Source organism: Coturnix japonica, chromosome 3 (genome assembly GCF_054131305.1).
Source record: "Coturnix japonica strain WE chromosome 3, WE-NBRP24, whole genome shotgun sequence".
Taxonomy (NCBI): Eukaryota; Metazoa; Chordata; class Aves; order Galliformes; family Phasianidae; genus Coturnix; species Coturnix japonica.
The window spans coordinates 5,643,580-5,660,425 of record NC_140665.1 but is presented as its reverse complement, the minus strand read 5'-3'; the positions used below and the strand labels follow the sequence as shown (position 1 = coordinate 5,660,425).

Genomic DNA, 16,846 nt, shown 5'->3' with positions numbered 1-16,846 from the left:
TATTAACTCATGCTGTTCTAAGTTATTACAAATAATGTATTTACTTACAGTGAACTTTTTGAAAATACACATGGGAACCTAAGATGTGAAAAGGTCCCATATTACTGGTATAAATCTATCCAGAAGAGATTGTTGTAGCAGAAGCAGCTTTGCTTTGCAATCCTTTGCTTTGCTTCTGCATTTCCTTTGGCACTCACCCCAGTGAATCAGGGCAGAGTGGTGCCATCAGGGCTCCTCTGAAACAAGCAATTTCCTCTCTGCCCACTCGCCTTCCACTTCATCTCATGAGGCAATCACCAACTGCACAGCAAACTATCTAGCAAAGGTTCCACCATGCTCCTTTTAAGACAAGAATGTGCTCTGTGCAGAGTTCATCTTACTGTAATATTTTGGTGTAAATGAAGGAAACTGAAAAACAAAAACTTGGCTCCAACTTTAAAAGAAAACAGCCAACAGAGGCCCATATAACAGATCACGGGCTGGCTGGGTTTTGGGTCAGGTGCCCCGAGTGACAGGAGAGGGACATTCTTCTGTGCTGAAGCCATGATTTGGATTTGTTTCAGACATAGCGAGTGCTTCGGCACTTAGGTTTGTGGGGCTTTGGGTCTCTTTAGTCTTGGATGTTTGTAGTTCTAAAATTTCTTAATGCTGCTAAGACTCTGTAGGTATGATATTTCAAAGTAGAAGACAAGCTTAATTGTTTTTCACAGAATCACAGAATTGTAGGGGTTGGAAGGGACCTCTAGAGATCATCGAGTCCAACCCCCCTGCCAAAGCAGGCTCCCTACACCATGTCACACAGGTAGGCGTCCAGGCAGGTCTTAAATATCTGCAGAGAAGGAGACTCCACCACCTCCCTGGGCAGCCTGTTCCAGTGCTCCGTCACCCTCACTGTAAAGAAGTTCTTCCGCACATTCGTGTGGAACTTCCTATGCTGTACTTTCATCCCATTACCCCTAGTCCTATCCCCACTCACTACTGAAAAGAGACCAGCCTCACCACTATGGCTCCCACACCTCAGGTATTTATAAACCTGGATCAAGTCCCCTCTCAGCCTTCTTTTCTCAAGGCTAAACAGACCCAGTTCCCTAAGTCTCTCCTCATAGGGGAGATGCTCCAGGCCCTCCAGTTTTTGGTCTATAAAATGCAGGCAGAGTGCTGTGTATGATTTTCTTGGCCACTATGGAGAATACAGTTGTATTGGTGCAGTGCTGAAAGCCAAAGCCCAGGGCAATTTCTTCCTGCTAGCAAATAAGAGGAAGAGAGTTAGAAAAGGGGGTTTCGACTGGGTGACTCCTGGCAGTGTCATGGAGATAAAGGCAGACAGTTCAGAACATAGAGCTTTACTAGGCTCTGGAGAAGGATGTGAGGGGAGGAGAGGTAACCCAGCATCAGTTAATGCATGAAGGCTCCAGCTGAACTGAACAAAGGCTGGCTGCCGCCTCATGTTATGGGAAGAAGCAGGAGCCATTAAGAACTTTCGGTTTCACTGAACAATTATGTATTTATAGTTTCTACATGCAATTTTGGTAACAACAAAGACTTCTTTAAAAAGCTCCCAGGTTCTTTGTGAGCTTTCAGCAGTGAATTGCAGCATGAAGGAATGACTCTTAAGCATGAATGTTAGTTAGTCCACTTAATGATGTGATGCGCCGAAATCAGAGAAAACTCGGTTGTCTTTGATACTACTTTTGTCTGCTGGAAGACAAGTATTTACCTTGTATGGGGCTCAGTTGTGGAAGAAATGACACTGAGATGCCCAAGCAGAATGCTGAGCACTTAAATTAAAAAAAGCCCTTGCTCTGTGGAAGCAATTATTAGGGCTACGGTAGGAGGCAGCTGCTCACATAGACCTAGCGGTTGTATGAATCTAATGTATAACTGTTAATGCATTGTGGCTCAGTGTGAGCTAGAGCCCCCTATTGTAGACAAGCCTTTAAGTATTTAATACCCAGGTCCCCCTTATTGAAGTGTCTGAGTCCAACTTGGCCTCCACCTGGTAACTATTGTAAATTTCCATCCTGAAACTGCATTATGTTTCAGCCTAATTAGCGCTGCTAGCTGTAGCCTTAGTAAAGAAACATTAAATTAGAGAGTACCAGGGGCTGAGCACCCACATCCTCTCCTGTAGGAATTAAATCAATTTCAGTCTTGCGGTATTCACACAGCTGATTTAATTTAGTCTGTTTCTCTAGATGATGGCAGCAGTGGAGTAGGAAGCCCTTGCCATTATTTCTTGTGTTTTACTGCAGTGTTGTATCCAGTGTGAGTGCTACCAGGGTAGCATAGCTTATTAGCCCCCAAGTAAGGCAAACATGCTCCTTCAGTAACAACAAAATTAAAGGTTAGTCAATAAATAGCAGTTACTGACAACAAATTAAGGTGAGAAACGTTTTATTGTGGTAATAGGAATGAACGTTTCCTACTGCGAAATTAGATTTTTTATTGAAATCAAATATATAATTAAGATATTATGCACAGGAAAGGTTAGAAACCTTAACATCTTTTGTCCATAAGCCAAATATTGTAGTATGTTGATATCCATGCTGTGAGTTCCCCATTACTGCTCTGCCAGTAATTTCAACCTGGCATCTAGACTAAATTGTCTCCCTAGGAGCCAAGAGGAAACATAGTTGATATGTGATCTCAGGCATGGGCCTTTCTTGAGTGAATAAAAGCGCTGTCATGTTTTACGAAATTACACCTGCTGGTTATATGCAGTGATCATCTCTGAATGAGGGAGAGGGCAGAGTTCACCTAAGTTATGGCAGAGGCTGGTATTGGAAGGAGCTTGATGGGATTTTACACCGTCTTGCAGCTTCACTCCAATATGTTTCGGGTAGGCGATAGGAACTGAAAGCAAGGTAATGATTATGATGTGTCTATGCAGTAATTTTAAAATAGATATTAAGAAGTGCACAGCTCAAATTGCTAGCTAAAACTTGCTAAACAGCCTCTGAGCGGTATATTCTGTCAATAAAGACGGAGAAATGTGATAAGCGTCTGTCATACAATGCTAGAAATGCAGCTGTGTCATCTTCTCTTTTCTGAGTAAAGCTAAAAAGGAAGCCCAGTCACTGGCATGGTGCAGGATTCCCTTTAGGTGTTTGACTCCTAGGACCCTGATAAACGCAACAGGTAGGCAGGGGTTGGACCTAATGGCACCATCCAGCCTCAGCTGTTCTGGCATTCTGTGAAATCCAGGCAGCTGTGCTGAACCCAATGGCTGGTCTTGCACATCCCTTTAGGATGGTCATCAGGGCTTCATGCCGTCTCACTTGAATGCTGTACCAGACACCTGCCCTTTGCTTTTCACGGGCACTAAATTTTCAGTGACACAGTGGGAGGTAGTGCGGGATGCTCTTACTTGTGCTGGGGGCTGCAGAGCCTGTCCTTCCCCAGCCTGTGGCCCCCCAGCATGGTGACATTGCATTGATGGTGCTGCATCCCGTGAGGTGCCCTGTGAGATGCAGCCTGTGAAGCTGCAGATTGCTGGGACTTAAGAGGTGCTGGAAGATTGTTTCCCTGTGTACAGTTAGTTCCAGGGTCAGCAGGAGCAGAAACCTGAATCCTCCCTTTCTCATTCCCTATGGCTGCTAGAAGTAAGGCAGGTGCAGTTGTGGAAAAATGAGAGCAAAACCCTTGTTTGCAGCAATTATCTCTTAAGATTTGAAACCTTATCTGGACAAAATCAGCCTTTTTGCCTCTCCTTTAATGCTGGAATGTCTGTTGTCACCTCAGCCTCAGCTATGTAGCCATATGCATTTTTTCCCCTCCATTCCTCATTTCCTTAAAGAGCTGATTCATTGTGATTTATTGGGTACAAACTACAAAGCTAAGTATTTTTCAGGATGTAAGTTGTAGTGGTTGTGAGAAGGAATGAGACTATAATTCTCCCCCACTTTATTTTACTTAAGTATTTTCAGAGGGGAGGGCAGGCTGTATTCTTTCCATTAGACCTCTCCTTTCTTAATCACCATTCCCTAATTAATTCCCTGGTTAAATATAAAGAAAGCATTAACTTTGAATAATGTTTTCCTGAGTCATTAGGCAAAGAAGAATTCCTTTCTTTTGTAAGATGACTCATCGCCAGGGGGATCTGGAGTTGGCCCCAGGGTGGATATTTGAGCCTCCTGTCCCAGGTGCTCTCCTACCTACACATTCAGTCCAAGGTGGGAGGCAAAGGTGATATCACATGTCACCAACATACAAAGGATATCATCCTTGCCATGAAACCGTGCCCCCAGTACAATGTTGGTTTCTTCTGATGGAAAGCTGAATCCAACTTGCAAGCGTGAAAATCTCCAGACAAAGCTCACACTTAATAAATGTAAATGGCTGTTCTTGCTAGTACAATGTGCTGCTTGATGCATTTTCTTCCGTGTCCAATCTGACTCCCAAATGACTACCCTTTCTTTTCTCCTGTCACCTTCTCCGTCCTCTCCCTGCACCAGTTTGCACACCTGACTCGTACCAGTGCAGCTGTGTGTTGGGTCACATCCTAAACCCCATCATCCTGAACCTCATGGCTGAAAAATAAACAAAATAGGTTAAAAAGGAAAGGTTCAGTGAAGCAAAAGTAGAGGATATATGGTAAACCAAGTCAAGGCCAAGAGGCAGAGGAGGGAGGGGTTTAAGCTGGTCAGGCTGATTTTATTGCTGAAGGAACATCGTTCAGCCATATCCAGAGATTACGACTTTCTTCTACTGTACTAGCATTAATTTTCAGCTCGTAGCAATAATTTTTAGCTCAAAAAGGAGTTTCAATAATGTTTCTAAGTCCAAATGTTGCTGATCGCTTGAGATGAGAAAAAGAATGTGCCTTTAGTAACATGGCAGTAAGGAAAACATATGGAATGTGTTTCTTGTAATGACATAAAAACGCCTGTGGATTGAATGTCTTAACAGTGAAGGTTCCAGTATGTAATCGCTGGGCGCTGAAAAACAAGCACTTAAAAATACGCTTGGTTTTGATAAAAAGTTCAGAAAACAGAAATCCCACTGACGTTCATTCTTTCATTTGTTTTACAGGCATTCCCCTGCATTTCGACGGGAATTTATGGTAAGTAAGACCTTAGATGTCACTTACTGCTTATGTGTTTTTCTGCCATTATGAGTATTTTAACCAGGGTTATTTCATATCGGACGTCTCCTCAGCCGGTTGGACTTGAAAATCTTTTTGTACTGTGTTAAATTACAGAGAGCCAAAACCTTTGACTGTGGCTGAGTGCTAGCGTGCTGATAAATGGATGCTATCATGCAGCCCTCAGCAGCCTGCCAGCCGGGACCCATGGCTGTGATTACACTCCTGTGGCTCTGGTGGCTCTTAAACACACTGCTTGTGGCTTCCACAGAGAAAACTAGGGTTTTGACACAGTTTTCCATCCAGAAGGCAAGTAAGCAAGGCTCCCCAATGTCCAACATGGGGAAAAAGTGCATTTTCCTCAAGCAAACTTGCTAGGATAATGTGAAATTGTCTTTGCTCCCTTGAGTTGTGTTTCCACATGTTTAGCTTAATAATTTGCATCCAAATTAATAGTGCCTGAAGATACGGAGGGAGAGGGTTATTTAAAAAGTTAATCACTTGCTTGGTTGTAATTTTAAGGCAATCCACCACTTGTGTTCAGCTGCTTTTGATTGGCATTTTGGGTATGATATTTGAAGGAGGAAAAAAGCATCATTCCATATTTGGAGAAAAATCCAGAGAAATCTGTGAGAGGGTGTGCAAATTTACCAGGGGACAAAAGTATTTTACCATGTCAAAAATAATGCAGGCAGATTTTTCTTTCATTTAGCTTCAGTAAGCGCATACAAATGATAATACGTTGAATTAGGCTGTTGTTTAAAATGGGTTGTTTGGCGACTGTAAATCTGAATTAAGCTTCAGAGGGCGCAATCTGAATCACTTCAGGTGCTGTGTCTTTTTCCACTGAACTGCACTTCCTCTACTGCAGAACAACATATGGATGCCTTCCTTGCAAACACCAAAGGTCACTAGCTGTGACTTTCTAAACAGCTCTGCCTTTCTCTGTGCTTCTGGCCCACCTCCTGAACTTTCAGGGCTCGGTCTACCTTTAGGTGTTGGCTTTGATGTCGAACTTTGATCTTTTAAGTCGCCGTACAGAAGCATTTTGGTGATTTCATAAAAACAAGCAAGATATGGCACAAGTACATGGAAATGAAGACTAGATAGCGTTTTAAATAGTTCATTTTATTTCATTATTGGTTCATTTAATAGAAGATGTTTCAGCAGATGAGGATTAGAGTTATCTGCTTAGCTGGGCGGGGAGGAGGAAGAACCTTCTTTGCCCATTCCCAGATATGCTGGGCGCGACTATAGCAGTGGAACAGGCAACCCTGTGTCAGGCTTCAGGTGTCAGTATTTTCAAGAGTGTTTGACCACAGCTTCATTGCCAAAACTATGCTGTGTGTTGTGCTTGAGGTGTAAGGTACACCCAGACCCCTCCAAGGAATGCTTTTATCTTTCTGTTTTCGTTGGTGTTTTTCCCTCTGCATACATACATTCCTTAACATAATTTCATCATTTAGGCAAGCAAGTGGATCAGCTTCATTCCTGGTGGTCTGGATGATTAGTAATGCCTCATATATTGTCCACAAAATGCCAGGCTACCCCAGTAAAATGCTAGTGAAGGATCACAGCCCTTATTTCTCACTTCAGATCCATAGCAACAGTTGCTACCCGTTTAGAAACCCTTGTCTGATAACTTTCACCTCCAAGTGGAAGGGGGCAAATTTGCAAGTGATCAACTGAATGGATCCAGTTTAAGAATCTGGATTGCATTTTCCTCCAAACTCTTGTAAATGCCCAGATTGCTCGTCTTCTCTGTTATTATTAGGAGAAAGTAGTCACACTTCTCTGGAGAGCAGTTCTTTCCTGTTTGCATCACTGTTGAGTGCTCCTTTTCTCCCATAAAAAAGAAACTGAGGAAGAGAAAGCAAACCTCATTGAGAGGTTTTGGCAGAGGGCAGACAGCTTTCCATAAGGGTGTTGGGCGGAGGAAAGGGCTGCCTTTCCTCCCCAAACACTTCCCTACTGCTCCTTCTCCAGCCATAGCACCCTGGATGTTCCAGATGGAATGAGTTATAGCCCCAGGAAGGCCATTTGCCACAGTGCACCGTGCCAGGACTCAACACTTGGTTTTCAGTGAGCTCCTAAAGAGCTCTGGCAAAAGTTTCACTCATAAGATATTGTTGTTTCAAAAGTCTGATGGTTTCAAATGGAGGATTAAATCTGTAAAAAAATGTTTGTAAGGATGGCAGAACAAGTACAGGTCTACCCAAAGACACTTTGGAGGGGAAAAAAAAAGTGTTATCCTTTCCTAAGAGACCCCTGTCAGCTCTAATATGCTTCTAAACTGATAATCAGTCTAGGAAAGCAAAGGTTATGAAGACTCATGTCCCCATGGATCCCTGGGTTACTCTGTTCTGTAGCAATAAATGTTTTCCTTTACAACAGGAGCATAAAGGTTCATACATAAAGCTGTTCCGGGAGCACAGAGGACGTGCTGCCCCAGTACTTGGCAGTCCCTGGCAATCCTGCAACTGGCAGATCCACTCAGTAAACCTCAAGGTTATTATTATTATTGAGTGTTCAATAACACTCAGACCTGAGAGAGAGCAATATTAGCATTATCTCAGCTTTCTGAAGGCCAACTTTATTTTTAGGGATACTCTTATGTTTTGCCTCTTTCTCATTTCAAAGAAATTGTGCTGTCTGTATATATATATATATACATATGTATATATATATATAAAGATGATAAAATAAATCCATAGATAAATGTATAGGGTAAAAGGAATCTGAAGGGTAAAAAGAGTTATTTTAAGGCCATCTGATTTTCAGCGTATGCAGCGATAACTATTATCACATCCACTTTCCTCATCTTTACCACCTTAAAATGTTTGAGGTATTGCCAGAAAAAAAAAGAAAAAGATAAAAAGTGTAAAAAGTGGTGACTTTCTTGTGTAGTTTTTATGGAAGAGCACCTCATTATCATGTCTTTAAGAAGTTATCCGCAAGTTATGGCATTTGCAGCCTGCAAAGTGAACAGGGATGTCTGCTACGGTGCTACAAATCTGATGAGCTGCAAAATTAAAACAAGGCTCTGCCGACGGTTATGAGAATACAGGAATTTTCATGCTTTGCCACGTGCTCTGTTGAGAGTTCACTGTGGGTTGGACTACGAATGGAAAGACTTGGGGATGTTATGGTCTATGCACATCTATTTGTTACCTTCTTAGTGTTCTTTCGCAGTAATGCAGGGCTTGGCTTCTGTTCCTAGATACTTATGTTGGCAACGTAAGCTGCTTGCTGGCAACATAAGCAAGTATTTAAATGTTATTTTAAACTTAGGAGAGGAAAAAATGGAAAGAAGGGAAAAAGACAGTGTGAAGCAATCTGTGGTTGTATCTCTTTTTGTCTCTGCATCAGCGTAGTTGTATATTTTATCTTGACTTTCATGAAAATATCATCAGTCTTTTTGAGAAAGAAGATAATGGCAGCTTCTAGGTTTTGTTGTGAATGCTTATTTGCTTTTTAAAAATTCTTTATTTTTATTCATAAAGAGGGAAAGAGAAAGAAAAAAACCCAAAGCCATGAACGTTCAGTCTGGGTCTGCAGTGATTACAGCAGTAGAAGTGTTCAGGTTCACCACATTTTAAACACATTTATTACACTGGAGTAAGACTTATTTCTTTTAGAATCAGACCACTTATGCTTACTTGTAGCTTTTGGCCTGACCATAGCAAAACATTGCAAGGATTAATTTATTATGTGTTGCTACAGCAGAGCCTGAAAAGCAGGCTTAGAAAGCAAAGAAAAAAGAAGAAGCAGGGGAGAGTGAAATAATGTGTGTAGTGTGCATGTGGAATAGGTGTATGTAATAGAGTCTCAAGGTGGGATGTAGGAAGGTAATACACATCCTCTGCTCTGCCTTGTCTTTGTGCGAAGATATAGGCCCCTGGTGTAGTGCCAGCTTGTCACATAGCTGTCCTGACCTCAGTATTTCCTCCTCTGTACTCAAATCAGGATTCATTCTGCCCATCCACGCAGGACTGGGAGCACGTCCATCAGCTCTTCTCCCTGTGAGCTGATCCAAGATACAGCATTACCAGCATGTGTGCCACAGAAGGATTGCAAAAGCCCTCTGAAAATCTGAGTCGGGAGACTAAACCAAACATTTTCAAAGGCAGAACAAATACCTTACATGGGGCTAAAGGTTGAGACAATCTATTTTCATCTTTCCCATCTGTTTCTCTTCATTTTCTGCTGGCATTTTATTCCTAAGATATGTATTTCTTTAATGAACAGTTCTAATAAGGATTGCACCGTCATCTTTCCACAGAAGTAGTTAGCTTCAAATTTTTCAGACCTCCTATGCACAAGCATATAAGAAATAACCATAAAGTGACCTTATATTTATCTGTAGTCCAGTGCTTTTAGTCCTCATAACCAATGGCATCGTTCGGTATGTGGTCATTGGCATGTGAATGTCATGATGTTAAAGTGATGACATAAGAAATTAGATGTTATAGAAGCTCTGTGTTGGGGGAAAAAATCTGGCAGGCTGTGTAAGAAAGCTTCCCATTAAGAAGATTCCCTCCTATTATTAAGCCATTTTTTAAACCCAATCAGCAGTTCCTCATCCCTCAACCCAGACTGTGTCAATTGTTTGACACTACTTTGTGGCGTTAACAGCCATTTTCTGTAACTCATTGGGAAGTTAATTGCATTTTGTTATTTACTCCATAATTTGTGTAATGTAATATTTTAGTGAAAATGAAGATGTATGATAACTCATTTTGTGTTGCTTCTTTTGGGACTGATCGCCAGTTAAATGAGACTATTATTAAAATTAATAATAGTAGCAGCAATGAAATGACTATTATAATATTCAAGTAATCCTAGAAATCTAATTACTGCTTGTATAAAAATTTGTTGCATGCATTATTTAACAATGTTCTTATTTCAGACAGTGTAGTGTCCGTGATACTAATCGGTCTTTTCCCATATTTTAAGTACTAAAATATGATTACTGGAAAGTGTAAATCAATGAGCTCTCAGCGGTCTAAAATTAACATTCATATGACATATTTAGCAAGGAGAAACTCAAATTTGATTTCAAAAGAGAGTCTTAATAAGCTCTCTTTTTCTGTGGAAATTGGCATTTTATGGATAATGTAGTTAGATTATCAAGAAATGTATCTATTCTGACTTTCTTGCTGACTGCCCAACTTAAAGCATTTCCCCAGAATCTTAGGGAACTAATCCCAAATTTCATTAAAATACTGTTTAGTGCCTGTCCTTAAAAAAAAAATCCTTCAAAAGCTTACACTGAACACTGAATATTTTCCTCAGTAGCCATCTGGTGTTGTTCTTTCTCTTTTTCCTTTTCAGGAAGAGGTACGTAGAGCTTCTATATAGTTGCTTCTTTCTTTTAAAAACTATAGGGGCATAAAGAACTGAAGGCTATGTAAGCCTGGAAGGCTTACCTTCTTCATTATGTTCACTGCTATGAATTTATATTTGTATATATGAATTGGTCCCTTTGATCTCTTAGCTTCACATAAAGAATTGTTTCTGTACCCTTTTCCTCTTATTTCATAGAGGCTTACATCTCAAAGCTCCAAGCATGGCTCTTACTCATCAGTAGTTGGGTTCACAATGATGTATATGTATATCTGTCCAGGAAAAGCCAATAACATCTCCAAAGCCATCAAAACCAGATTGCTTTTCAGGGTCTTTTCTCCATACCAGGAAAGGGTAGAGCTTCTATGAAGCTAATTGGTTGAGAAATTGAGAGGGGGAAAGTGTCATATTGTTGTGGGGTATCTTTTAACTGCATCCATCGTTAAAATATAGTGTCATACAGTGTGTCAAATTTGCAATTATAAGAATGTCTTTTTCTCGCCTTCCATGTTTTACAGAGTGTGTTGTATGTGAAGTATCTGTTACCTTTAAGTTTTAAACACAATGTAAAAAGAAAGACAGCTAGTTTAGTGGTTTCAGACAAATTTTGTGACACAGAGCTTCCTTGAAAGGACGAACTTCATATGAAATTAATCTAGTTAAAGAAGAATAGGTATCATTTTGACAGCTTTAAAACTACTCCTGGATTTGGAAACTTGCACTGAAGCTGATGTGTGTTATAGTAGCAGTGATTTTATATGCCCATACATTGCAGCATAACTGTTCTGGATGTAAGCTTAGTTATACATCACAAATTCTATAGGATTCAGGAAAAGAAGAAAAACTTAAAGTGCCTAGGGTAAGATAGTCCATCAACCACAATTATTTTAATACCAAACAATTGCTTTACTTCATATTTAGAAAAGCATTAGGTGTATTCTGTTAATATTGCATTTGACTTATGACATAATACTTCTATCAAAACAGAACAGTCATTCTAGTCTGTGTTTCCGTGTCCTGAAATAGTATTTACAGCTCTGACACACAAATGTTGTCTAGGACTTTTGTTTGTGGTTTGACCTGTAACAATTAGTTTTACCACAAAGGTATGAACTGTATATTCTTTGTCAGTGTTGGATAGTTATTGTACTTGGAAAACAGCTACTTTCTCTTTTCTTATTTCTAGTGCACAGTGAGACTCTAGTCTGTCCTAGGCACAGGACATTGTGGGATTGCCCCTTATTTGCCCCATTTCTTGTTCTCTTTAGGAAACATAATCTCTTCTATGCATTTATACAATACCTACTGTAATGGCCCTGGCCAGCGTTAGAGACCCTAAACATCATTGCAGTGTAAATACAGAAAGTCACCAATTATAAAAATTTACTGTAAACTACAAAGTTCATCTCTCATTCAGATGCTTGATGACTGAAAATTGCTTGAAGAAGTGACCAAGAGGAATGTACAAGAACAGCGGGGCTTTTACGTTGCCTGTGAAAGAAACAATAAAATAAAAATAAAATAAAAATAAAATAAAATAAAATAAAATAAAATAAAATAAAATAAAATAAAATAAAATAAAATAAAATAAAATAAAATAAAATAATAGATAAAATAAAAAGCAATAATTCTATTGCTATGAAGATAAATATGTTCTTACTCCCTTGTAACAAAAAGTAAGAAATCACAAAAAATGACCTGCTATTCTGCAGCTTATCCAGGTATCTGGAAGACAATTCAAAGGTGTCTCTTCCTCCAAAGGTTGCTTACTGCATTGTCCTCTTTTCTGTATCTCTGCAAGATAGAAATGCTGCTATACATCATTGGAAAGGACAACTGCTGCTAAGGCAGAAGAAGACTGGAAGAGTCAGATGACTTAGCGTAATGAATGACTAACCCCATTCATAAACCAGGATCCTGCTTACAAGAACATATTCTCTATTTCCATGCATTGCCATCCATGTGGTGGTATTAATAAAAGACCACCCTGGGGCTGGAACAGGGTTCTGGCTCTCTGTCTTCAGAACAGGCTGAAAGCCACTGTGTGCCACTGACTGCTGGAGACTCTTCCACCTTTCTTCTGTCTGAAGATGTGATGCCAAAGACAATTATATAAGATACAACAAATTACAGCAATGGAAGGAAGCATGTATTGCAATGGCCTGATTTTTCTAGAGAGAAAAGGGATTTTTTTTAAAACTGATTTTTTATGGTGGTAGAAAGTTAGATATGTATATGTGCTTTAACTTTATGCAGCTTGAGTAATCTGCTGAAGGTTGTATCAGTGTGTAGAAGAAGTTGCAGACACGCATAGTCAGGATTGAGGCATTATTTCTCAAATTCCCTGTTAATTATTGATAAAAAATCAGGTCATTCAGAAATTGTTTTCTATTTCATAGTCTATCCAAATCCTATTATTCCATTTAAGCCACTTGTCTATATTAACAAAATATTAAACAACTTGTGAAAACATATGTTGCCTACTGCAGAGGAAGCACAGTATGTAAAAAATTACTTTTATGTGAATAATATTTAGGAAAAAGTTTGGATGTTTGCAAAAACATCTGCACAGAGTCAAATGGTTGCAGCTTTTGTGTGCTTCACGGTAATGGCATAGATGAACCAAACATGCACCTTGTGGAAGAGCGTGAAGTCAGAAGTTCAGTACTTGTTAACAAAGTGACTACAGAAATACATGTGGATAGCCGTTTTGTGTACCTGCCAGGCAGGCGGGCTGAAGTCAGCCATCTACTTGAGGAGCTGCTAGAGAGGAGGATGGGAAAAGTCACCTTCTGCTGCTCTAAAATACACTTTGGCTCAGGTTTCTGCTCGATAGAGCTGAATTCAGTTTATTTCTGAGCTGTCACTACTGCAGAATAGCACCAGTGCGAGAGGTATTCTGCACGAAGACTAACTGTAATTGGCAATCCATTTCTTCATTTCCATGCTATAGCCGGCTTGACAAATTAATCACAATCAAACACAGGCTGCGGGATGGGGGCGACCTCTGTAGCACAGAAGAAAAATGAGTCCTCATGCTGGCATGACAGAGTAATCTTTCAGTTCTCCCTGTTGGGCTGAGCGAAGGGACTCAGTGGTGTGCATGTCTCTGGAGCTGCCCATAAACAAACTGCTCAGTGCTGGGCTTTGGCTGGTGGGTTGGAGGTTACTGAGTGCTGGCCAGCACCTCGTTACCACTGCAGGACAGGGACTGATGAGGAGCAGCGACTTGTGAGATGGGTGGGGAGTACATGGCCCGAGTTGTGCTGCAAGCAGTGGTGCTGTGTCTGGTCCCATAGGAGCCATGCTTTGGTTGGGTGTGTGGTGCTCCTGCCTAGGCAGCCTGTTGCAGCAATGGTTATGGCTGGCAAAAAAATAAATGGCATCCAAAACAAGATGGGGAAGAATGGCAACCAAAACAAAGTGTTGAGACCTGTTGTTAGGTTCTTTAGTTAGCTGTCTTCCTATGTACTTCAGATGGTGCAGCATGTGCATGACTTCTAGGGTTATATTTGGGATATAATCTAATACAGCGGATCTTCCCTTAATAATGTTCCTTATACTGTCTACTGTTGGGATTTTAGCTTCCCATCTGGTAACTAAAATAGAAACAGAGCTGATTTCTTACTGTAGTTAGTCAGTGTACCTTCATTTCTGAGCTATAATGGTTTCCACTGGCTGTGAAATATTCCACTGCATTTAGAGGAATAGATCTAGCTTTTTTTTAATTGACCCTATTCACTTTGGCTATAACTGCATTGATTTTAGCAGAGGAAAAATCTAGTTGTTTATATTGTACTTCTCTAATAGTTTTCTTTTTTTTTTATGTCAAATAAGACTTTGTTTTTCTTCTTGAAAGACTGCCTAGTCCCTTGGAAAGGATGGTACTTTGAAGTCTGATTTGTAAACAATTTGTGTATGTGTGTCTGTTTTTACTCCCTGCAATATTTTACTTATATACAGGAGTGGAAGTCTCTCCTTCGTATGTATTACAAGATGATAAACAGTATTTATCATTTTCCAATTTATTTTTGGACAGTGCAGCATATCACTTTTTTGTTTTCCTTCCTCTTCTCCATGATGTTTGAAAGAACCCTTTAACAGAAATGTATAATGCTATTTATAGGGTAATAATTTACTGTATGTGATACTGTGGCACCGAAAGGCTTCCTGTCCCCTTCTGTTTTCATTTCTCTCTGGAATAAGAACATTAAACCCTCGCTTTCCAGGAGCTGGTAATACTGCATATGAAAATCATCGTCTTTCGTGACAAATTGTGACTGTTGTTATGTCAAAAACCAAATTCTGATTTACTTAGTTGAACTGAGCAGAACTTACAAGTCTCAGCCAGTCACTTGCTGAGGGAAGATGCTGTTCCAGGTGAGTGAGTGATGTTATGCTGATCCTGCATAGAGGGCTTGGTTCCGACATCCTTGAGCTACATAGAGGCGTTATGGATGGCGGCATGTTGCTCTAGCTGGCAGCTGGGTTGCTTGTTTTCTCTGTCAGTTTTCCTGTCTCTGTTGTTATGGTCAAAATAATATTCTGAAAGTAGAGAAGTTGACAGCACAAACTGTTGGGTATTCAGATGAGGAAAATATAGGACAGGCAGATCTAGAACCTAACCAACAAAGTGGTTTCAGCTTTAGCATCAACTGTTCCAGCACTGACCAGTGTGCAGTGCTTAACATCAGCTTCATGTACCAGTTCATTACCCTGTGTTTTATGCAGAATGCATATCACTGTAAATTGCCCAGTGTAGGCTGTGAGCTGGAGACAATGCAGTCATAATGGCTTTTCAATTGATGCAGTTTTATGGCTTCAGAACATTTATCATTTTCTTATGCCTTTAATTACCATAAGATAGTTACGCTTGTGTCCATAATAGGTGCTAAACATTATACTGCTGTTAGATTTTTAAGCATTCTCTTTGTTGTAACTAGCAAGCATGATACAGCAGGCTGTTATGGGTCCAGGATGTTGGTTTGGCTTTTTAAACTAAGTGCCATTAGGAACCTTACTGTGCAAGGCCAACGTTTTGAACTGTTTTGGCTATCTGATAATAGTCCTCCATTTTGTTTTCTGTTAATATTGCTCAACAGGCATTGCTTAATTAAAGGCAAATAGCTTTTATTAGTTTTAGCAATATAAAACCTATCTCCTTGAGTGTGGAGAGAAGGAGAAATTGTTGCATTTTCCACAGAAATAAATATATGGCAAAAAAACCCCACACTGTAACGCTTCTCAGATGTTTATCAGTAGCTGGTCTGTGCATTAGTAATCTCTTATTTTGTTGTGGACTTCTTAAGATATAGTTTAGTAGTTTTCAAACTATTAATGATTTACTGATGTATAGTAAGTATGTATTTTATGTGGGAAGATGTTAGACTTGAAGTTCGCTTCTAATCAAAGCTGTCAGCCATGATGTAGATAACGAGGGTGCATATTGGCAATGCTTCTCATTCCTAATGAGGCTTTCGGTTTGTAGAACCTTATAGCAGTATCCCAGTTGTGTGGCCTGATTAATGAGTTGTCACCATTTTATTGAATATAGGTAATCAGAAGCAGCAATTGAATTCATCATATTTGGCAGCCGAGAAATGGAGAATGTACAACAACTGACAAATTGAATGTTCAGGAATCTCTAGCTGTTTAATTTATGTACACACCAGGTTTTATTAACTCCCTATGTACATTTTCAGTTCATGTTTTCCAAAACTACACAAGAGTGCAGGACACAAAAATACTTAACTGCTCCATTACTGAATTGCTGTAATAATTCCAGCCTGTTCTGAACTGTCTCATTAAGAGCAGTCTGGAATTTCAAGCATTTGATGTTAAAGAATTAACTTCTTCGGCCTTATTTTTTTATCTTGTTTTGTGTTTTTAATGTTTCTTTTCCTAGCAGTTGACCTTTCTGCATTTCCCATGCTGATTACACGGTATTTATGCTGACCTTAACACAGCTGAACACCTTCTAAAAAGGAATGTTTTTATACCAATAAAACATAGACTTGTAGTTGAGAAACATTATGCTTAAATTAGATATGATTTTTAGAAATTATCTACTTAGAAAAAAATTACTTTGGATTATGAATTAATTCCACCTAACAGACCAATTTACACCAAGTTCCGTGGCATCGTAGTTAGGAGGAGGTTACCTTGATATTTGCACTTAGAATATATTTTGGCTCTGGCTCCACGTGTTGTCATTCTTGATGCCTTAAATGTTCTTACCTCCACGATTTTTTAATCTGCTTATTTTTATTACTTGTTTTTATGACTCTTACTGTCAACGTATTTCATTAGTTTTCTACTTATTAAGCAAAATGGTTCTGCCTGATTTTCTCATGTAGTCTTAATTTTGTATCTTTTAATGTATGATCCCTACTATTTAGATTACTTGGTATTTATTGC

At 39.7% G+C, this 16,846-nt stretch overlaps 1 protein-coding gene across 7 annotated transcripts in view; it reads left to right on the top strand.

The window, feature by feature from the left end:
• MACROD2 (mono-ADP ribosylhydrolase 2) overlaps positions 1 to 16,846 on the top strand; it is a 789,463-nt gene that overhangs the window by 514,027 nt on the left and 258,590 nt on the right. For all 7 annotated transcript variants that reach the window (XM_085542412.1, XM_085542411.1, XM_085542408.1 and 4 more), the window contains exon 7: positions 5,032 to 5,062. In XM_085542412.1, coding sequence (XP_085398538.1) covers positions 5,032 to 5,062 — 31 coding nt within the window. The remainder of the gene's footprint in view (positions 1 to 5,031; positions 5,063 to 16,846) is intronic.